Source organism: Zonotrichia albicollis, chromosome 4 (assembly GCF_047830755.1).
Source record: "Zonotrichia albicollis isolate bZonAlb1 chromosome 4, bZonAlb1.hap1, whole genome shotgun sequence".
Lineage (NCBI taxonomy): Eukaryota > Metazoa > Chordata > Aves > Passeriformes > Passerellidae > Zonotrichia > Zonotrichia albicollis.
Window position 1 is genome coordinate 12,364,122 of NC_133822.1, and position 24,508 is coordinate 12,388,629.

General features: G+C 37.3%; 1 protein-coding gene across 16 annotated transcripts in view; it reads left to right on the forward strand.

Annotated features, from left to right (window-relative positions):
- The window catches only part of MAGI2 (membrane associated guanylate kinase, WW and PDZ domain containing 2), a 702,271-nt gene that overhangs the window by 189,376 nt on the left and 488,387 nt on the right, over positions 1 to 24,508 (forward strand). For 15 of the 16 annotated variants that reach the window (XM_074538810.1, XM_074538811.1, XM_074538808.1 and 12 more), the window contains exon 2: positions 23,794 to 23,910. In XM_074538810.1, coding sequence (XP_074394911.1) covers positions 23,794 to 23,910 — 117 coding nt within the window. Of the gene's footprint in view, positions 1 to 12,601; positions 12,614 to 23,793; positions 23,911 to 24,508 lie in introns of those variants that run through there. The other variant, XM_074538815.1, reaches the window with a different exon arrangement.

Below are 24,508 nucleotides of genomic sequence, written 5' to 3' on the forward strand. Positions count from 1 at the left end.
GAGATAGAGAGAAAACTGAAACCATCTCCTTAGGAGAGCTAAAGGACTGCCATCCAGAACCATGAATGAGCTGCTTAGCCAACACCAGCTTTTAGCTTTTCTGAGCAGCTGCTGAGATCTTCAGCAATTGCACAGCTCTACAAAAGACTGCAGTTTCCATGTGTTGTGTGGGGGAGTCTGCATTCAGTTCATTTACCCTAACATCTCCACAGCTGAGATAGCAAGTTATCCCTTGTCTTTTTGTCTCTGTTTAACATATAATTATGGTTTCTTAATTACATTTTAATACCATCTGATTTTTAATTCTACATGCACCCTCTAGGTACACTTTAATTCATGCACAAGATGAATGTATTTTTTTACTTTAACATTTTTGCAAATAGGTAATTTTGTTTGCATTGTAGTTACAAAAATGTATGTTGAATTATTTAAAAATTCCTAAATAAATTTTTCTTCTATGTTTCAGCATTGTAATTAAAACTGTCTAATTTAGAAGACAAATTACAAAGTCTTATGACTACATGGCAGGTAATTAAGTGATAAAAACCAAAATCAAGATTAAAAGTCTCATCTTGAAAGTTATCTGCTCCTGCACAATGTACTGCTACCAAAACAATTTACAGAAAGTTTCTTAAATTTGAAAAAAGAATTGTAAGAGCCAATCCTCACTTGATTTCTTGCGAAAATGTCTGGGGAAAGCCTCTTCTCGCAGGCATCGTGCTGTACTGCCCAGTTATGTTACCAATTTGAGATCAGCCCACAGTACTTATACTGAATTTTTATTTTTGAAATGTGCATAACCCATATTTTCCAATTCCTATTACCTACCTATGCAGCATCTGTGCAGTTTGGTTGAGTTGAGTGGAATTGTTTTTGGTGAAGAGTGGACTGCCCTGGGTGCAAACTGTGTGAGTTCGTGGCTCTTTGTGCTAGAATTCAAATGACACTTTTCCAGCTCTGCACAAACCTTAGGAAATATAATATTGTCAGCAAAATGTCTTCTGGCAGGAGTGAAGAATCCTTTTAGGAGCACCTTCCTTCCAGGAAAAAATCACTGGGAGAAATCTGGGCAAGCAGAAAGCTTGCTGCTGCTTCTTAATGACAGGATGATGGTGAGGAATGTCCGTTGCTTTGCACTGGGAAGCAATTAATTGTGTAAATGCAACACTGTAATAAAATTAGCCCATTGGTAATGTGTTGGGGACAAAGCAAGAAAGGAAAGTCACTCATAAACAGACGATGGAAGTAGAAGGTCTTACAGGTACCACGTAAAAAGTTACTGAAAAATCTTACTAGGTCTGTCTTCCTTTTGCAAGACACCAAGTTTCATTAGATTTCTTTATTTTCATGTTCATTAAAGGCTTTGAGTAGTTGCAGGTTGAGAATAGTAATGTTCACATTTTAAGCCCCTGATCCCAAGAGAGTTATGAAACCAGATTGTGTAAGAAGGATGTGTAAGGAGATGTGAGAAGGAAGAGCAACTGCAAGCGGTCATAATTTTAATCTCTAAAAGGTGAAAGATGGAGGCATGGATTAAGCACACCTGAGTAAGGGGTTATTATTCTCCTCTAATAGACGTAGTTTGGTCAGACTCTTGTCAATAAACAAACATACATGCCCGAGGAATTTTCAAACCATGAAGCCAGGAATGCCATTTGGGGTTTTTAGGACCAAGAGTACAACAGACTGAGGTATGTTACATCTTTTTCTTGCATTGGGCTCAAAGCACATCAGATGCAGTTACTAAGAGAACAAGGACCTGTCGGTGGCTCAACATAGTCCTTTGTATTGTGTGTTCTTCTGGTAGCACCAGCTGCAAAAAGGATACCAGGAGAAGGGTCAAGTGATGTTAGCATGAGTCAGTCAGAAGTGGAATTGATATGTTCCAGCTCCATTCACAGGACTCTCTGTTTTATGCATTAATGCATAGTCTCACATATTTATGTCTGGGTTTAGAAATTCTTTGCAAGTTTTCACTCATTTTTTTGACAGTTTAAGGAAGTTACCAGTGTTTTGTGCTTGTGCCTAAAAATTAAGATTTTTTTGTAAGACGTTCAGCTGAAAATGCTTCCTGTGTTAAGTACTTGCTGAAAGAAAGCATTAGAATGTAGTTAAGCATTGGACAGATCATGCTGTGCGCCCATAAAATATAAAGGATATAAATAAAAGGGCTAATAAAAGGATATATCTATTGTGGGTGTTTAGAAAGTAGAAAGCAACAAACCAGGCAAGGATTTTAGTAAATCTTCAACAGGTTTTCTGTGTGCTGATATGTACAGTAATCTGAAAAAATCTTCCTATTGCAGCAGACCATGAACTGAAGTTGTTCTTTTTAATTTAAACTGGGTCATCTAACTCACCACACTTCTGCCAGAAGCACACTGCAATAATCATAGACCCACAGAATGGTTTGGCTTGGAAGGGAAATTAAAGATCATCTCATTGCAATCCACCTGCCATGGGTAGGGACACTTTTCACCAGAACAGTTTGCTCAAAGCCCCATCCAACCTGGCCTTGACCACTCCCCAGGGATGGGGAGTTCATGATTTTTCTGGGCAGCCTGTTCCCAGTGCTTCACCACCATCACAGGAGAGAATTTCTTCCTTATCTCTAATCTCCATCCACCCTCTTCCCTGAGCCTTCTCTCCTCCAGGCTGAGCAGCCCCAACTCTCTGAGCCTGTTTTGAAAGCCCAGCCCTTGAATCATCCTCATGACCCTCCCTGGGCTCGTTTCAGCAGGTCTGTGTTCCCATTATGCTGGGGGCCCCTGAGCCACAGGCAGCCCTGAAAGTAGTCTTGCAATAAAGAAACTATGTTTGAGTCATACGTGGGTCACTACAGAAACACTTTTAGAAAATGTTACTAGCTAATGGTAGCAGTGCAGAACATCTTGATTTGAAAGTAATTCTTTCTGCCAGAAACTTCTGTGGAAAAAAAATCTGGGCTTAAGATTTGAAGAGGTTAGAAGTTAAGGAACTGGAGAGATGACTTACTAGAACTTATACATATTTTATTTCTTTTAATACCTCACTTTTCACCCCACCGAAACAGCTTCTAAAGGATTCTCAAATCTCTAGAGACGATTTTTAACATTATTTTTTGATGGAATAAAGTGCATCCATATGTGTGCTTTATTGAATGTTCCTAGTGCTCTCTGGAAAATAGCACTTCTATTGAAAGCAATATTTTTTTACCTTATGGGTTGTTTTGGTTTTTTTTTTTTCAGTTAAACTTTTGGAAGACAGTCCATACAGATTTAGCCTTAAATTCTGATTCTCGTTACACTGCTATACAGTGTGCAGATCTGACATTTCAATAAATGCCTGAAAAGAATGAATGAAAAGATCCTAGTTTCTATGTCACTTAATCAATGTTGTGTCTTTAGTCAGATAAGGAATCAAAGTGATATTCTTAGTACAATACAAGAAAAACTTTATATGCTTATTCACTTCCCATATGGTATTGTAAAACAAAGCTTGATGGATACTTCAGCAAATTTTAGTTGATGGTTTGGCTAGGAAGTTAACTGTCCCAGCAGGAAATCTAATTAGGAATTATGCCAAAATGTTAGGGGTAGAGGGAAATGCATGGGAAGGAGTGACAAGGCTGTAGGTGGAAAGTTTGCAAGTGGACTGCAGGCAGTCTTATGCCACACTGTGTTCTAAATGCTAGTGTCCTGTTTTCCTGCATCAGACTAGGATAATTTTTTTCCTCTTTCTCCTTTGTGATTCTACTGCTCTTTTACCCTTTCTAAAGTCATGTCTACGTTGTTAGTCACTGTATTAACTACCAAGGGAGACCAAATGACTATTTCAGACTGGATATCTGATTCTTAGACAGCTGAAGATGAATCATATTTGTTTAATGGTATTATTTAATTTATCCCTGGTAAGTGAGGAATGGAAAATGAGTGGAGCTGTGAGAGTCATGAATCTTTCAGCTTCGGTGGTTTGGGTGCTTTCAACTTTAATTTTCATGTTCCAGTATCTGTAGAATTAATTCCCTGACAATTCAAAACAGCATCGGGGAGGCCTTTAAGAAATTAAAATCTGAAAGCAAATGAAAGGAAGCAGGGCATGGTGGTGGAAATGGATGAGGAGTAAGGACCTTTGTAAGAATTGTGAATAGCCCAGGTGGTGCCCCAGGGGCATGGCCAGTTCTCTCCCTCTGTGGCCTCTTTGGAGTTTGCAAGTTCAGAAGATCAGACACAGGTATTTTCTTTTGCCTGAAAAAAATTGCTTTCAGTTTTGAAACCAGCCTAAAGGGATTTTGAAGGGAGTCTGAAATTTATACCCTTGCAGATACTAGACATATATGTCTGCTTCATAGTATTAATAGAGACGTGAAATTGGGGACAAAAGGAAGTATAGGAAGAAGTATAGGAAGTGGGGACAAAAGCAAATGGCTAACAAGTTAAATGTAAAGAATTTGACTTACTGGCATTCCTTTCCTCTGTCACTGTAACTCCCTTGTTTTATAAGTACAGTATTTTTATTCAGGATTATGCAGTGTAAAAGCTACAGTGCAGCCTTATGTTGGGAGAAAAGAGAAGAGGGAGAAGCAAATCAATTGATGAGAATAAGTGCTAACAGCATAATACCTCTGCTTTCATGCAGAATCTATGAGTTTGTTAAGTAATTTTTTCCTTGAAAACTAAGGAGTGTATTTCTGTGATTTTGATAAAAATCCTACTGGAAGAAATCCCAAACATTTTGCAAGACTCATCAACACATTTTTAAAAGTCCTTCTCTAAAAGTGGAGCAATTTGATTTTTGTAAAAGTGTAGCATGCTGTGTGTGGCTAAAACCTACTGATGTGAAAACACCACTGAGGTATTTTTCTGCAAAGATGTTTATGTGCAAATAGCAAATGGTGAAGCACAGCAGCAGATTAGCTGTGAAATTTGATCTTACTCATTTTCTGTAGGTATGTAGAATTAGAATTTCCAAACACAGTAAATTTAGGAGTTGCCTGATCCAGAATGCAACTTCATAAATATGCTGGTTTTACAAATGAATTTCAAATGATGGTTTCAAAGACAGCACCTCAGCAGGCATTTATTATCCAGCCTGGGAGATGTGTTCTTCAACTGACTCCAGTCTATGAACAGGACAGCATTATTCTGATTGGCCTTTGGCACATGAAATCCAAGTTGGTTTTTTTTTTTGACCACCTACTTAGCAATGGAAAGAAAACAAGGCTTTATTTTAAATGTGTATGTACTTTACAAGATACTTCAGCTTTCTGAAGCATCTAACATTTTTAAGATAGCCTAAATATCGACTAAAGAGCTCTACTGGGCTGTTTATAGACTATTATCACCTCTTAGATGTTCGTTCTTCAACGAAAAAGTCAATCATATTACTGTGAGGTAAGAGAAGTTCCACCAATTCTCAGGTGCTCTCTTCCACCTGTAATGCACTTGGCAGCAGCTGATCTGGTGTCTGTAGGGAATCTGTACCAGGAAGCCCTGGTTAAAAAATTGTTTTCAAAGTGTGATGGCAGCTGCAGCACCACAATATGTGAAATCCTACTTTTCAGAATATGCCTGGTACACATTTAACTGATACTCTGTATCTTTTAATGAAATATCCTGTAAAGGAATGTTTTATTCCAATAAAGCATCTTCCAAAATAGCTTTTGAAGGACTATATGACCTTGGAATAAATTGGCAATGGTTTCCAAATACAAAAACTCTTTATATACAAACTTAAATTTCTTTTAAAATAAAGCTTGTGACATTTTTAATTAGGCAAACCAGGAAGCCATATTTACTCCTTCCTTCTTGAGTCTTTTAAATGCAATAGCTAGAAATGAACTTTGGTTCTTCCTCTCTTAGGCATGCCAGCACTGGAAACAAACAAACAAAAATCCCTTGTTGAGGAACAGGCTCAAAAAGTCCTGAAACATCTCTCTTACAAGCTTTTTCTAAGGGAATCACAGTTCATATTTCTTGGAAAAAGGACCTGCCAAAATACTTGTCTTTTAAATGCAGGCAATTATTTTCATCTAGGAATATTCTGTGCTATATCTAGTTTGGGATGTAAATATTAATATACCAGTTGTAAAGGATTGAACCTGTTTGTGGAGGTCAGGGCAAAAATTGATTCATTTTGCACTTAAACTTCAGGAGGATGGAGCAAGGAATCTTGAGGCCTTGAGTGATGAAAAATTTTAACCAGAGTGCTTATAAGCAAGACAAACTTACACAGCTATACAAAAAAGGCTAGAGTATCATGAATTTTGCATGTTATTTTGCCATAGGAATCAGCTCAGAGAAGTGACATTTTAGTTGGGTAGGTCAGCAGTCTTTCAGAGGCAGGAAGGCATCAGAGCACCTGTTTGTCCTTGAAGAGCTTGGTTATTAAAAAGATCTTAGTTACAGAAAAGGTGTAAGTGATGTACCACACCCATCATTATAGAAATGTGCCATAGCTTAGGGCATGATCTAGGAAAAGAAGAAGTTATTGTTACAGTAAACTGAGAGAATTTGAGAGAAAATTAAGAATTATCATGTTGGATAATCGATGATCTGATCTGTGGACACTGGCTTCATTATCTTCCATTTTTGAGGGACTTACAGCTACACGAAAATAAATGTGAAAATGAAATAATACTTCATTTGAAAAATCATGTCAAGTAGAAGGACTTATACAATCCTGTCCAGCAAAATGGTGGTCTGTCTTCTGTGGTGTGCCAAAAGGGGTTTGGAAATTTAAACATTCATCTTGTGTTGATCAGAATAATTTTCTCATTATTTTGTCCTGCTCATCAGCAATACATATTTTCCTCTGTCAGTGTAGCAGCTATTTAGCCACCAAAAGAGTGCTTTGGGGAGAGGGAGGGACAGGAAACCTAGCTGCAATAACATTTGCCTTAGCTAAAGGAGTGGTGTAAAGAACATCCCTTGAGTGCAAGAAGAATGTTAATGTCAGACAATTAAGCCTTCAGAAGCAGTGAAATGCCAGTTAATATGGCATTATTAACTATTGAAATGTGTTAACTTTTCCTTCTGCACAGGTATCTCCTGGTATTGGTTAATGGTATAATTGCTTACAGTTTATCACCCAAAATTCTATAACATCACATATTTTTTCATCTATGGCATCAAACCTGTCTCTATTATTAAATATAGGCAATAACAGAAGAATTGTTAATGATAAAAAGGAGATAATTTTCTATTGGCCTTCCCATATGTGTACAACTGAAAGTAAGACTTTAAATATTTTTATTCTCATTTTAAATTTGTTGAAATGTCTAGTAGAGAAAAAACCCCAGCAAACCAAACAAATTTGGGATGGGGAATCTCAGCACATCTAATTTTTTTTCTCATCAAATTGCAATTTCCAATTTTTCTGAATTTCGAAGATTTAAGAAAATGTTTTTCAGTAATAACAATAAATGTGAATCTACCATAGCATCTTTGTGCTGTAAAATTCAGAGTTCCTTTTATGTCATAAGCCACTTCACCATTTAGGGATATCAGTACCTATAAACTTTAGGCAAATAGATGAAAATTATGAAACTATATGAGTAAATGCAAATTAGAATGTTTAGGATATTTTTACAGAAAAGTGCAAGTTCAGTTTTCATATAGGAAATAATGTTTAAGACTTTATTGTTATTTCTTGCAAGGATTTTTCTGTTTGTTTTAAAGTACTCCATCTTTTCTCCTGCAGTTTCATCTTGTAATGCCAAAGTTATCTAGGCCCAAATCACAAAAAAGTATATATAGATATCCACCTCCAATATTAGTGGCTGACTTTGAAATCATAGTAAATACTTTAGTCTTTTCAAATAGCCCTTAGAGCATATTTCTTACTGGTCACCTGTGGCATTGAATGCCATGATTGATGGTTTTAATAAAATAGATCCTATTCTTGTATTGTAATTTTCCTATTTCTCATAGTTGTGTTGAATCCTTGTTTTTCTGTGTCCTGTGACAGCCTATTTCATTACTATTAAAAGCTTTCTTGTTCTGATACCGAAATACTCCTAAAAACAGGGTTCTATTGCCCCTGTGAAGAAATGAAAGACTTTTCAGAAGAGTCATGAGTTAATTGCAGTTTGTTCCTCTAATGGAACATCAAATTTCCTTCAGTTCCAGTGGTGGTAGAGTCATGGGTCCTCTGTGGCTCTTGGGGTGAGTGGCAGTGAGGGGTCTGTGTCTAGCTCTGGTCTTATCTTTATATGCAATGTAGACAAATTAGAAATCAGCTGCAGGGGAAAACATCCAAGAGATATAAAAACAGGGAAATTTGTTCCCTGCGTTTGTTCATCTCAATATTAATAGGAGAAAAAGAACAGGAAGAGAACAAAGGAGAAAGAAATAGGTTTAATTTGCAACATAAACTTTCTTTCATAGAGCAGTTACAGGTATTTAATTATTGAAGGAGGAGAGGAGTACTGTAAACAAAGGACTGGAAACAGAAGTCAGAGACATTCAAGTTAAAATTAAGGCATACATTTTTAAGAGTAAGGCAAATGAAATCACAACAGAAAGGAAAGGGTCTTCAGCTTTTCCCATCTTCAAGACTGTAGATATTTCTGGAAACAGCTGTAGCAACATGAATTAATGGGCTTAGTGCAAGGGTCACTGTACTGGTTGAAGCAGCATATCCTGCAACATGTGGGAGGTCAGACTAAAGGATCTAAAGGGTTTTTTCTGACCTTGAATACCAAACATTAATATTTGTAATCTTAAAATATAACTGCACACCTTTGCTCATTTTTGGATGGTTTTTGATCTTTCCAAATCAGCAGCCACCAAATAATAGATATACCTTCTCTTTGTATTATGCTTTTAAATTCCCCCCATTTTTTGATGCAGAAATTCAGAAAATGTAATTTGCCTTAAAAAAAAAAAAGAAGTAATCTTAAGACTGTCTCATGACTGGGTTCCAAGTTTAGAGACATAAATATTGCTCAGTGACATTTTTCTAACCCAATCATTCTTTCAGTAGCCTTTGGCAGCCTGGCTTGTTTGAATCTGAAACTCTGCATAAATTATTTCTAATACGCAGCATTTTTCAGTAACATTTTTTCTTGTTTGTGGTGTAGTTGTTGGCTGCTATCCCAAAATGTATCTTTTTTCCCTTTGTGGTGTTCTATTTTTGGCACAGATTAATACAGGCATTAATATTATTAATAATGATGATGATGACGATAATGATGAAAGTAGCAATAGTAATGAGTATATTGTTGGGTACTTGTTAGGGCAGCAGATAACCATTATGCTTGCAGAACAAGCAAAAAAAAGGCACATAGCATAAGTTACTATAGAATGAAAAGAAAGATTTTCTAGCATGAGAAACATATTTGCAGTGAGAAATTAATTTTATACTTGAGTTCATCCTTCAGATCAGTATCATAAGATACAGGCTATATTCATTTTGATTGAAGATAAACCATCAAAGGCCAGCTGTGAGGCCTACTGTGAGTGCACCAGGCTTAAACCAGTTGACACTTTTTAGGAGGTGCTATAGTGCTGGCAGCATCCTCAGAAGTTAGCTTTCCTCTTGGTTTTCCTTGATGTATGGCATTCCTTTGTTGTTGAGATATCTCCAACCAAAAAAAGTTGATATTTTCCTACACTGACTATTCCCTTTCTGAGTAAGGGCATCTGCCAACTCTTCTTTGACAACTGGTAAATTACTACATCTTTTACATGTTCCTTTAGAACAAAAGCCTTATCCCCTTTTCATGGCGTCTTTAGTCTCTTGCAGATTCAAGGATGCCTCCAGACTGCAGTACAGGACAGACTGCTCTACTCAATTTTCTTTGAACTGTCTCTCCTCCATTTGTTTAATTAAAGCACCAAAAATCAGATGCCTTTATGGAATACCTCTGAATTCACCTCAGGAATAAAATCATAGCTTCAACTGAAGTCAGTCTCTAAACAGCCAGCCATGGATGCTCTGTTCCAAGCTTCAACCAACATCACACATTCATAACTTTTTGAAATGTTTTGGTTTCTTTCTTTTTACTGGGATGAACAGGATTTTCACTTCCCTTACTGTCTCAGTTAACACAAGAGAGGTCTCCTGCTGTAGATGTTCCCCCTCAGGAGTTCACTATATTGATGTAGAAACTGGTTCTGAATCTGAGTTAAACTGACATTCTGACACCATTGCAACTTGTTATTTGTGCAAAAGAAATCTGATTAGCAGGGGGTCTAAATTGTTTTTTGTTTATAATGTTCTTTGACTGCAAGGAAAAATATTTCTTCCCCTCAGTATTATAGAGTCTGAAGGTCCTTAGGGTGAGTGGCTTGTGCTATACTGATATAGACACATAGAGATGCTTCCTTTTTTATGAGGCATTTCTTTAGATCTGACATCTGTTGCAAGATAGAGGTATAAAGATACAGATGTGTTAGGTTCATGCAGATTTATACAGACCCAATATTGGGACATCAAAAGCCTTGGTCTTGTGGGGTTCACTTGTTCTGAGGACGCAATGTGGCTGGCAGGGCCAGTAGGAACTGCTGTCTATTAATACTGATCCCCAAGATGCATTATTTTTTCAGTTAGCCATAAAGTTTCTAGGAACTTCACATTGAGCAAGTCCACTGCAATCTTTAAGTTCTTTTGTCATGGAAACTAACTTGCAGTTTTGGGGCATCACTTGGCAGCTCAAGGAGCTTTCAGAAGCAACCTCAACGTTCAAATTGAACCCTTAGCACATTTTAGTCTGAAGGGACACTTGAAACAAACAGCATCCTTCCTAATGTGCAGCAGATTATATGGTTTATTTGTTGCATGAAATATGCATTTTAAAGTCATTGTTTCATTCTGTGCCATCACCTTTGCCTCATTTCCTAAAGCAAAATAGACACTTGCAGAGTCCCTAAATGTAACCATCAGTGTCTTTCTGCTCTGACGCCTTATACCCCAAAATCTGAATGCAGACCTACTCTGGCATTAGCGTTATTTGAGCTTGTTAGTATAGGATGAGTAAACAATCTGACTTGCACACTAGCATTGTTCTGCATGTGAGGCCCAAGTTCACCAGTGTTTGTCCAAGAGGCCTCACAGTAGTAAATGTGTTCAAAATGGGTAAAGGTAAAATTCTTCAAGCCTACTACTGAAATTATTCTGTTTCCTTTCAGTCTTCAAATACTGAAATTCCTTTCAGTATTCTCATGTATAGAAGAGAATACATGAGATGAACAGAAATTTACTTTTCTACAGCTGTACAAGCGTCCAAGAATCCGGCCTTTTATTGTTTTAATTTCCTGTTTTATCGCAGTCTTAGAGAAACAGAAAATTTTTATTATCTTCCTGATTTAAAACCATAAATCTCTCCATTATATCTGCATGCTGGTTTAATACTGTCAAGCATGTTAAAAATAGGAAAAGGTAAATTGACTGCTGGCATTTCTTATATGGTGTAAAATTTACTTACAGTATATTGGACCTGTAGCATTAAATGAAGGAAATTGCATTGGAAAAGTACAGATCTAATATTTTATGGGGTATGCATCAAAATGTCTACAGAAAAGGCAGGTGAAGTTACAGGCACATCCTGCTTGATAATGTTCGTGTTTGAGGCTCTTTTAATGGCTTTGTACCATATGCAGATTGATATTGACCTTAACATGCACAGATAAAACTGGAAATGTGTAACTATTAATCCACACCTCAGTGGCTTGCCAAATTCTTTATTGTCCTATGATTTTATCCCTCTAGTTTTCTCTTTTAATTAAGTAACAACTGTGAAAATGTAATAAATTCTCTGCAAAACCACTAGGCATACTCCTGAACTACAGACTATATTGATTTTAGTCCCGTAGATCATAGCTATAGGGACAATGTGCCTGAAGGGTAACAAAGTGAACCTACAGATTGTCATCTCATTTTTGTCCCCTGATGTGACACCTTTCTGCTTCTGGGGATGCAGAGTGAGCAATTTTAGTCCAGCTGTAATTGTGTGTTTTGTTCTGTGGCTCAGCAGACTGGGGTATTAGAGAAATGCAGCAGCAGTCTCTTCCCCAGAGGTTGAGGGCATCGTGTCTCTGCAGGCAGAGTGCATGATCTTGCTGGAGTACCCACCATCTGCCTGCCTACAGCTCCTGGGAGCAGGAGCATTTTATTTCTCTGTTGAAACATATTATGTAAGCACACATATTTTTCACAATCTAATTCTGCACAATGCACAGTGCCTCTTTTGGTCATTTGCATTTTCCAGCAGTGCTAATTAAATCAGCACGAGGGAACTCAGCTAACCAACTGAGACCATCCCAGAACATAACAGCCTCTTCATGCACTGAGCAGCTGGTTCAGTGCTCCAAGACCAAGTGCTGTCTTTCATGCTAAAGTACCATTCTACACAAAAGGTACCTTTGATGGCATAAAGACACTGCTCTGTTGGCTACACATACAGTAATTTTGAAGTGTTTGTTGAGTAGCGTTAAAAAGACTTCCATTTTTTTGTTTTAAAAAATCAGTCCCATTTTTGTAGGTTTTTGAGACCAGGCTAATTTGAAGCTGCATTGTGTTTGCATGCTGGGGATCTACTATTTGTGTCTGACCCAGAGCCATGGGCTCATGCCGTCTGGCTGTGCCTGGAAGTGAAGAACGGTGTTGCACTGCTTAGAAAGCTCTGTCAGCAGTAAGTACATGGCAATCGTTTGCTTTGTCATCTACAAATCTCTGTGTTGTGTTTTGTGGTTATTTATTTGCTTTCATTTCATCCTGCCAGCTTATCTCTGAGACAAGTAGGAAGATTTTCCTTTCCATATGTGTAAAGAAGAGTGACTGTAGGAATTGTATCCTCAGTGGGAATGATTCAGAGGCAGAATTAAAGAGGCTGTCTGCCCTGCCACACTGCAGAGCCAGAACATCCAGACTGATGGTTCTTTTTTTTGCCTTGATAAAATGTTTGTCAGAGACAGACCACCCAACACAACAACCCAGACTGTGATCCAGAGCAATAGTTCTCTAGTGTGGAATGTTCTGGTACCTGGAGCTGAGTGCTGTCATGACAAATATTTTTACATTTAATTAACACCTAAGTAGGGTGTTAATTCCCATTCAGTGGGATTAACAGTATGATCTGCTTGTAAAACTCTAAATATTACATCCACTATTATATTCTGTCTGATTTATTTTTAAGCCTAAACATGACCTGTTCCACTAGCAGAGCAGAATTTTTTCCAAGTGACCTCAAACACTCCAGTGTCTTCAGTCTCTTCTGCCTTGACTGAAATGCAGGTTTCTTAGTGTGCAGGGCATATCACCACTCCAGTGTTATCCCACAAGGGCTAAACAGAGCATCCACTGCTCCAGTGGCCTCTCAACATGCCCAGGCACTCCCCTGCCCTTGGCTTGGGAACAGAACTTGCTCAGTTTCCAGCATGACTCGTTTAGTTTTGTGTGCTGAGACATTTTCTGTCTGTCCTGGCTAACTTGTGTGATAACGCTGAGGTGGTGCCACTGTGGGCTGCAAGCTGAGAGGAGCATCCCACATAGGTGAGATGCAGAGGGCTGTGACACTGGTGCTTAGTATTGTGTTGTTTGTAAAACTGGAGGATACCTTCTCAGCCTCAGGCTTATTTGCAGCTTAATTTCCCATAGCTGAAAAATAGCTGCAAAGCATTTCCCCTTTTAATTTTTCTCAGTGTTTTACACTTGTTTTGACTTGATATGAATGGCACTTGATTCTGGAATACAGCATTTTCAGGAAGGGAAGCACTTTTGATAACATGTATGCAATTCAGTCTCAGAAATTATCAATAAATTTGTGAAATCAAAAATTCCGATTATCTATTGCAAAATTGAGTTTGGAATTGACAAGTTTCTTGAGTACAAAGTCTGCAAAATGCTGTTGTGCTATCAGAAAGCAAGAAAGTAATGTATTATGGTAGTGGTTTTTCATGGTACATTACGAGTTCAGACTGAGATGCTGCAAAGACTTTAAAAAACTGGGCTGCCATTATTCAGATACCAACCTAAATCATATTTTTAAACTATTATTAGAACTCATACAATGGTAACCTCTGTGAGCTTACTTCCCTCATAAATTGTGTATTACTGGGATTCTTTTACCCAGATTAATTTTTCTTTTTACAAAGTGTCAGCAATTCACAGCCTATTAATATGGCAATATTATTTCCAGAAGTAAGGAAAATAAGTCTCTATCTCAAGCAATTAAAATTGTGCAGCTATGATTTAAGTAAAATACCTTTCAAATAATTCAAGTCTGGCAAAATTATGCCACTATTCCAATTCAGTCTTTCATATTTTATTTAAATACATGTCAGACCTCAAAGTTCCATCACAGTTGTCTTCCACAAAGATAAAATGAATAGAGTATTAGAGAAAAAGAATATTTGTGTCCCTACTAGTGAACAATTGTACTGATGTATTAATAGAAAAAGAGTATTAAACAGAAGAGTAACTTTTCCATTAAAGGTGGGGATCAATTTCTGACTACTTTTATGAGGAGCTGGCTTTACCCACTCAAAGCAAGGACAGGAGAATGTTTGTCCTCTTGTAGGGGGATAGAACTTAAGTAAATAAAGGTAGTATAGAAAGTAATCTTACCACCTAAAGAGTTGCAGCTGAACCAATTACTAAAGATTAGGAGCAGGCCTGATTTTAACAGGCCACACCTGTAGCCAGCAAGAAGAGGATTATAAAAGGGTGGATTGGTTGGCTGAGGGAAGAATTGGAGTCAGTTGGCTGCTAGAGGAGATGCCTATGAGAAACATGAAGGAGGTACAAAACTCTAGCAATACGGAACCCTTGCAATGTAATGAAAAGAGAACTCTTGCACTTTAATGACAACACCCACTGGAAGAGAAATTTGAATGTACAAGTTCTGCTTTTGCTTGAATAATAAATCCTGTAACAGCACCTTCATGAAGAGTGACAATCTATCCATGTAGCTCCCAGCACAAGATTTTAGGGGCAGGTGGTCCAGAATGGGGCTCAGAGGGGACTGCAGAGGCTCTGGATGGGAACAGCAGAGGTGGCTTTTGGTACAAGTGAGATGTGTGTGGAATTCCTGAGGAATATTGTCTGAGCAGGCCCTTCTTGCAGGTCTTCTGGGCAGGCACCAGCTGACCCCAAGAGGGCTTGCACGGTTTCAGTGCTGGGTGAGTCATCCTTGACGCACAGAGAATTGCACTGATGGAGTGAGGCACAATTTGTATCTGGGCAGAGCAAATGAGGCCCCCATTATCAGCATTACTGTGTATTGCAGATTAATGCTGCATTTTTCAGAGAACTCAATTTGTCTCTTTTTTTCTGAGAGCAGCACATGGCTGTTTTTTTCTTCCAAGTATACACATTAAAAATATTTTGCTACAGTTTGATTAAAAATAAAATTCTTACACCTTCCTGACTTTTTTTTCCTCATTAATTAAGTTTTACTGTTGGACATTTCTGACTAATATAGATCTTCCCAGTATACAAAACATCTTTCTGGAAATATATCCAACTGAAATAATGATACAAATGTTTTTCTGGAAGTAAAACCAGCCTTACTAATCTGTTCAAATGTTTTTAGTATGATACAGTCAATTTCTGGTTAAACCTATTTGTGAATTTTCATCTTTCGCCATCAATTTTCAAAGAGGCTTTGTCTTCAGAAGAATACCAATAAAATTCATTATTTCCCTTTTCCAGCTGACTTCTTCAAGTCAGTTTATAGAACTTTCTTTGGGAGCTGTATCTGAGAGCTTGGTTACATAACAAACATTGGTGCTAGCAAATTTCATACTCTGTTGTGATACCCTTTGACCAAATAGAAGGAGATTTCCCAGAGTGGGAGCATCTGAATGCCAGGTAGTGTTTGACTGCTAGTAAAGACTTCAGTAAATATGTACAAATTTCAAGAGAAAATATTGCTGCCTTTATATGAGTGCACAGGATGAGTGTGGGTTTTGACATTCTCATTTTGTAAGTAAATGTATGATCTCTTACAATTTTATGTTTGTCAAAAAGATCTGTAAAGATAATTATTTGCCTTGTAGCAAGTCTAGTAGGAGAAACATGAGTCTTTTAAATAGCTCAGTAGCAGTCTTACAGTTTGTGTGTAAATTAAAAATCAGATCATTGATAAACTGGAGGCATCTACAAACAGCAGGTTCATCATTAGATTTAGTGAATTTGAAAAACTGGAGTAAAAGGCAGTTCATTTCCAAACAGATTTTGTAGAGAACAGCAACATTATTTGAACGTCACTTTATTTATGCACCTATTAAATGAAGCACCAAATAAAGGATGAGTATTCTGAAAGCAAAGTGCCCCAAACTGTCCTCTCTGTTACAGAAATGACAGCTGGACTTTTTTTACCAGTCAGTTAACTCATGGCATTTCCCAGCAACTTCAATCTAGAACGGTGATGAGTCGTAAACTAATTCTAGGAAAACAAAACAAAGTACCTCTAAACAGCAAAGGCACAAAATTATTTTACTGGGTAAATATGCATTTTTTGAAGTTGACTTGGGGTAACTTTGAGATTAGAAAGTCCATGTTTCATGTTGCTAGCAGCCTTTGGAAGGTGCTGCAGCTGGCTTTGCAATGGAAAACTCTCTCTAGCTATGAGGAGTGGAGCTCTGTGTTGTAATAAGAGCTGAAGTTCAGCAACCTGAGTTCAAGCACAAAATGCACATGTGTTTGGCTCAGTTGATTCTCCTGCTGACACAGCCTCTCTGTATCATTACAAACCACATTTTTTGCTTCCAGCACAGTGCACACTTGTGTCTTCACATTTCAAACAGAGGCTTGAGGCTAGCCACAAAAACTCAGAAAATAAATCCAGGGAATGATATGCTTTTACAGTACTCCTAGAATCAGCCTTCTCCTGTGGTGCTGGTCTCATTTGTGGCTGCTCCAGGGTTTCCTGTTTATCTGGTCCTCAGACTAGCCCATAAGGTGCAACAAAGGCAGGTGTAACACAGTGGTGAATTAAACCCAGGGTGTCCTTAGGCAGTGAGGACTCCTCTGCTCCCAAAAAACAGAAACAAAATGGAAACTTTCTCCACTGTGAAGATCAAAGAGTGTGCAAACCTCAGCCAGTCTCTTGGTCTGAGGAGAGCAGGTGGAATATATCCTCTGTAGAGATTAGGGAATTGCATATTTGTACAGAGACAGACATCCAAATATGAATTCTCATAATGGGGTAAAATCAGTCATTGGCTAGAATTTATTGCAGATTTTTAAATATGGTCTGTATGTAGTGTCATCCCCATGCAGTTTAACTTGTAAATCCTACAATTCTGTGTTTTAAAATTTTGAATTTAAAACACTAGGAGGAAGAAATCAAAGGATAAATCTAAGGATACAAGTCTAAGTGCTGTAAATATGATACATGTGTATGTAAAAGATCCATAAGCAAAAAGGTCAGTAATATAATCCATACCAAAGAGAAAGACTAGAAAATAGCAGTCTATGAAAGAAAAGGCCGTTTCCCATCAATAAATTAGATCTTAAAATGTTTTTCATTGTATTTAGCACATAGAAGAATACCAAGATCTAATCTTTTCCAAAGCCTTGAAATTTGTTTAGATCTCCATTCAAGGATCATAGAATACAATTTATTGGAGTAGCCCCAAATGTGAAAGAAATTATTTTTTTCCTTGAGGATTTTCTTGCATAATTCCCTCTTGGTTCTCCGTCACACACGGTCCACAGAGCTCATAGCTCACCCCAAAGGTTTGAGGCTTTGCAGATAAGTCAGACTTGGCTGAAGGTAGCAGTGAAAGGCAGGCAGAAGTGCAAAGATGATGAACAATTTAATCTAGGGATAGAGAGGCTTTAAAATAAAATGTGTGATCTTCAGCTGATGGCTGACAGTGAAATAAATGCTTCTTATTATTTACTAAAGTGGTTTTTTACTGTTACGGTGTTTCCATGTTTTGCATGGAGACTTGAAGGATCGTCCCTTGTTGAGAATGCCCATTATACCATGACGGGGGAAATGCCAACACTCATTTTTATACTAATCTGAGCACTAGATAGGTTTGTTGAGAATGATTGCCCTCAAATAATAGGCTTAACTACAGGCTGTATTTTAATAATGACTCTTCTAAAATCCAACCAAGAGTTTTCATATTACTTGGAATTTTCATATTCTCTCTTCAAAGTGATTTTTCTGGTTAACTGTTGGCAGTTAAAGAAACTATTTAAGTAAATCATTTTATACTGACTCATATGTTTAAATGCCTGAGATCTTTATTATTCAATTATTAAAATAAGACACATTCCATTTGTTTAAAAAGTACCATTTGTATTGCAAACAAAATGAATTCATCTGAGTAGGTGAAATCATAATTTTTGTTCTTTAATGAAGCATTTCTTAAGGATATTTTTTAAAGTTGATTACAATAAAATGTCACTGAACTTGTGGGAGGGAAAAAGGAATTGTGGTGCTCTTTTTCTGAGAGGATCATCTGGGGAAAAAACAGGAGATACAGCAGGAAATTTTGGTTTATGCTTAAAATCTTTCAGGGTGTAAGACAGAGGGTGTGTTCAGGAGCTGTGGCTGACATGGGCACTCTCACAGCTGTGTGGTCCCCATCCCTCACTGCTGCTCATTTCTGGTTTTTTTGCATCAGCCTGGAGGTGATGCAGGGTCGGAGAACAGGACAGGAAGAGGGAATTATAGATCATCTCACAATATTTGTATATGACAGAATGAAAAAAAATGATAGAGATGTTTAACGATAAGTGGTAATGGTGTCACAAAATTATTGGAACGACTAAGATGGGTTCTCTAAGGTCATTTCAGGTATTCTGGATTCCTACCAGGCCATTTGAAAAGACATTCAGAAATGAGCATTTAGATCATGCACACAGCTTCTTACCTGTGATGACTATGATTTTCTTGATACATCCCAGAGAGTCACAAAAAAAAAAATAATATTCTTGCACTCACCTTCCTGGGTAAAAGAATAATAATAAATCAGATAATAACCTGATATAGCTGATAATAAAAATAATAAATCAGATATTCCTGATATAGCTGAATTTAAAAACTTAGGTAATAATTTAGGCTACTTATAGAAAGGTCAATTAGATTATCTGTGAACAGTGAAGGATAAATTAATCTAGCAGGCACCAAATTGCATGTATTACACTGAAGAGGTGCAGAAGGAACTTGAGCTGCTCTCAGATGGCCACAGACCCACCCCATGGGTTGGATATGAAGCTGCAGGTTCCACCTGAATAAATAATTGGATGAGACTCCAGTAGAGTACTCCTGCTGAAACTGCTGAAAGCCAGCTCATTCAAGGCATTTGACTTTGCCAAATATATGGCTTATATTTAAAGTCAGAAGTAGAAACTTGTTAAAAACAAAGGGAGAGCTAATCTGATTGAAGTAGAGCTGTAGAAGAGAGGGGGCAGTTTATACTGAAAGTTTATGAGCTTGTCTGCTTTCTGAGAGTAACAATACTAAGATGTTTCCTCTAGTTTCTCCAGATGTAGAGCATGTAGAGATGCAAATATAGATCTAAAATTCTTGCTTGCTCATAGATATTTCTAACCAGGAGTATTTATAGAAGACAGGGAAACTGAAATCTTATAAATTTTAATCCCAGCAAATAAAATATTGAAGGCAAATTATACTCAGAAGAGATGCAATTGATTTTACTGTTAAAAAAATCCAAAAAATTTACCACACCACTTTTTTGGAAGTCAATTCAATGAAAGATTATGATACAAGATGAGCAAATACTAATGGGTGAATACTCAGAAGTGTTTATTGAAAATTTACACCAATAAAAATGTCTTAAGGGCAAAACAAATTATTTAACATTGCAGGAACAAGAGGAATGTTTGTGTTTACATGTTTTTCATGGAAAATATAATGCAAGTGTAGACTCCAGCTGGAACATCAGTGAGTTACCACATAGGAAGTTACAAAAAACCGGTTACAATATTTAGAATTAGAGAAAATTATAAACATTTATCCCTTCCATTTTCTTGGAAATGGCAATTATCTTCAGATTTGTATCTTCTAAAGATCTAGAAACTATTGAGTACCCTTTTGTCTGTGTGTTCTTTATTGTATTTCTTTTCTGATTGGTCTTTTCTACTAGATTTTATAAAGACAAGCAAACATGAGAGAAATACATTAGAACACTGTAAAAAGTTATACTTTGCTCATTGGATTCATAACTATAACGTGCAAACAGAGCAGTTTTTAGTTCAGCCAAGTATGTCTTATTCTATAATGTCTGGAATCAACTCCAGTCATGGTTATGAGTTTGCCATCATGATTGGTAGCTGTACCCAAACCACACATACATTATGCAAGAGATCATTACTGGAAGTATTTAATTCACAACCTATGTTTCTCAGCTAGCAAAGCAAGGGGGGGGATTCATTGGAGTGAAATGAAACTGAAACAGAGCACATGCCTCAAGCCAGCCAAAAGAAAATAAAGCATAAAAGCACTGCATGGCTGCAAGCCAGTGAATGCTCCATCACGCAGTTGTCAGCCTCCTCCTGTGGCCAGAAACCCTGTATATCATGGTCTGTGGGTTGGACTCCTGAAGCTTGAGCTGTATAACACCTCTGGCACACACCAGTGCTCCCTGCTGCTGTCACATGCAGCGAGCAGGACATGGCCTGGGGGAGCTCCTTCCCTCTGAGCTCCAGCTTGGGAGCCCCAGCAGCGCCAGGGATTTGTGGAATGGTGATATGGGCACCGGGGGTCCCTGAGCACCATCCCCAGCTCTCCCACTGTGGGAAGCTGGAAATAAGAGAAAAGAAGGGGGTTTGGTTCATGTCAGGGATTTTTCAACATCTCAGTAACTCTCGGTGTTCTACAGAAAGAGAAAATAAATGGAAGTTGTATTCTACAGAAACCAAGTCAGTCACTTGTCTGACGGCGCTGGATAGGGCCATTAAATAGTAGTTACGGTAAAAGTGCTTTCCCCCTGTTTCTTTTTCTATGAACTTACTGCCAAGGTCACTGTTCTTCTTTCCCTACCAAGTAAACCAAATGACAACATTTTCTGTGTCTTATTTTCAGCCTTTTGCAGGACACAGTCCTATTACTATTACACATGTTGTTCTTGCTTTATATAGTCTGTAACACAAGGTGTAATTCACTGCTGCTGAATCAAGGCTGGTTTACATATTTGCAATTCACTGTAGTTTTTTTGGAAAAAGTCTTATGGACCCAAAACTGCACACACAAGATGCTGTTGTGATTGTACTTCAAAAGGATCAGGCTGCTCCAAAGCTTAGGTACTTTAAATACCACAAAAGCACCTCTGGAGTCAATATGCTTTAAAAAAGCATCAGGTAAAACTACAGAATTTTTTAGGGGAGAAAAGCAAAAGAATGACAATTGAAAGGATGAACTAAAAATATAATACATCTAATTTTTTTTTTTGAGCTCTAGAACTATTTTATTTTTTAAAATTCCTAGGAGAAAAAATTCATTGTTATACCAGATTAAAAAAAAAAAAAAAAAGTAGCTTATGCCCAAAGTATTGAAAAACATGAATTAGTTCAGACAACAAAATTACTTTTGAAGAAGAAAATTTGTAATTGTACATTGTAGTTAATTGTAGTTAATCTGACTGCTCTTTAAAATGCACAAAACTCTATATTATGTACTCAGATATTAAGAAAAAATTTTTTTCCATTGTGCTTTGAAGTTTTATTTCCTCTGCACCATGATTTTAATTTCTGTTTATTTCTCTTAGAAACTTGCTTTTGAATTGCATGTAACAAACGCAAGGCTGTAGGCATCTCTTCCTGTAAATACACATTTCTATATCTGGTTTGGAATATGCAATTTGCCAAAAATATCAGGTGACGCTTTTTATGAAGTACTTAGGAGGTTTTAGTGCATTCATTACACAGGTTGAATTTAATGAAATAAATGGCCATGCTTGAAATGAGAGACTGTAAATAAAAAATGCACTTGGACGGTCAGAAATCTGTATAGGTTCCTAAACTTCTTAATGTTATAAGTTGAATGATTCAGGTTTGTGTCAGTGGGCAGGCTACAGCTGCTGTTCCTGAGCTGGCATTTTCTCAGGCTGCCGAAAAGTATCTGCATCACTGGGCATGTTCTCTACATTCGAGTGAGAAGAGCAAGAGCTGCAGGACCTTTGCTCTTTGCAGCCGATCACAAACGACCGCAGATGCAGAGAGTTTCTGTGTCTGCAGAGAGATTCCTCAGAAATCTCTCTGCAGACACAGAGAGATTTCTGAGGAAAATTTCTGAGTCCTCAGAAATTTCTGATTCCTCAGAAATCTCTCTGCAGACACAGAGAGATTCCTCAGAAATCTCACAAGAAATTAGAAGTAAGGGTGGTCTCATCTGCAAAAACTTTTCTATTTTAAGAAACAGGGTTAGTGGTACCAAGTAGTTGATTACTTAGAGCTTGAGGATCCTGGAAGAACAGAGATCCATATGGAAGTTCTCAGCCTCAGGGAACCAGGCATACAGGTATTTTGTGTCTTATGAGCTGGGGTGCTTTTTTCCCCTCTTCTTTTGATTATGGAAGTTTGCTGGCTTTTTTGCCTTTAGCTAAAGAAGAGAGAAATTATTTATAAGGTTTTTATAAGCTTGGAAGAAAAGGTTTTGAAGTTATTGACAAAGAACAGCAGTAATAACATTATGGACTTACAGTAGGCAGATAAATAGGAATATCTGTAAGAAGAAATATATTTTAATTTATAACCATTTATGCTCTTCAGTGACTTTCAAATAATTTGGTAGGGATGTTATGTGTTCCTATTTACAGGAAAATCTTTATATTGTCTAAGTCAATAAGGCTTTTGGCAGAGGATTCAATAGCAAATGACATTTGAAAAAATGTTTTAAGGTCGCCTGTATGAAGCAACAAGTTAGGGATCTATCTACTTGCAATTTTTCATCTTGGGAATGTATGTCAGAACTCAATGCAGTAATGATTTTCTATATTTTTCCTATGTCAGAATTTCAGAGAGAGAAGAAATTGAGTTATTTATAGACTTCTCCATAATTATGTATTTGATCCCTATTCAAGGTTAGGAGAAATTGGGAGGAACTATATTGGGAAATTCTTATTAATCATGTTGGATTAGATTTATAGATCTGCCTTTCATAATGAAACATCTTCCAGTCAGTAGTTGAAATTGTTTTGTCCTAAAGTTATAGTAAAAGTGGCAAATATAAGGTTTTTAACTCAGTTTTCCCACCACATGCCCTGCTGTGCTGGGACGTTGTAATACCATTTTTGGTGGTGGAAATAAAATATGAACCCTCAGTTTTGATAGTGTCTCTCTCAATTGTGAGTTCTATCAATATAAATAAACCAGAACATATAAAATTTATGTAATCACTAAATAAAGCCACATTTCATTCTAGTTACATATGGACTAGAATCACTGAGCACTGCAGAGAGATTTGGAGCCAAGATTTTTACTTGAATAAGAAATGGGAAATTGGTACACAGTCATGGGAAATGTAATGCCTAATACTTTATTATTTAGATACATATATAGGTAGCTGTATGATAACAATATGGTCAAGTTTTGTGCAGGAAGATAATTGACAGCTCTATGATCCTATATTTATTTTCTGAACTGTACAGGTTTAGCCAGTTATTTGAGCCAGTTATTGAGCCATTAACTTTTTTAACCTTTGCAATTATCAATAGTAAAAAATATTGTACCAACCACATGCTTTAACCAGAAAGCTCTGTGTGCTTTTTGTCCTCCATCAGGACAGAACCATGAAGGAAAATGAGCCACAAAGACTTCACAAGTGATTCATTGCTTCCATCAAAGCAATATGATTTTCAATTGTACTTTCATTTGTCTTTTCCCTGACAGGAGGCATCGTTGATAAGGACCTTCGTCACTACCTCAATCTACGGTTCCAGAAAGGTTCGGTGGACCATGAGCTCCAGCAGATCATAAGAGACAATCTCTACCTCCGCACCGTGCCATGTAAGTAGGGTGGAGATGGACAAACCTCCTTTTTAGTGCCAATAGGCTGTCTGGGTGAGTGCTGCTGAGGCCCTTTGCAATGCATGAGGAGATGTCTGTGGATAAAACAGACCTGTAAATAGATTTGTGGCTTGGTTCCAGTCTTCTACATTACTGCTGAGAAATTCAGCTGTGCAATGCTGATGTTTTCGCGGTGTTTTCAGAGCTGTAATTTCATCAAGTCTGTCTCTGGAATAATAATAATCTTATTTCTTCTGTGGTCTCAGAAAGCACAAATTTAAAGAGAAAAAAGCCCACTTTTCTGGGCTGGTTCTGTGGATGTCCAACAGAGAGAGTTTGATCTGCCTCAAGTTTCACATATCCATTATGTAACAATGCTATTGGGTTTAGAAAGCAATAGGGCAACAGAAGAAATGTATAAACTAGATTTTATTTGAATGCAACAGGCGTGGCAATGAAAGTTTGTACTGTCTTGCAAATGTGTTTGTTGCCACATAAGTCAATATTCAACATATTCGGAAAACTCTGAAATGGTTTTTGTTGTATTGGCCATATTCAACTACTTCAACAGTAGACATGAAATTAAACAGAGTCACGC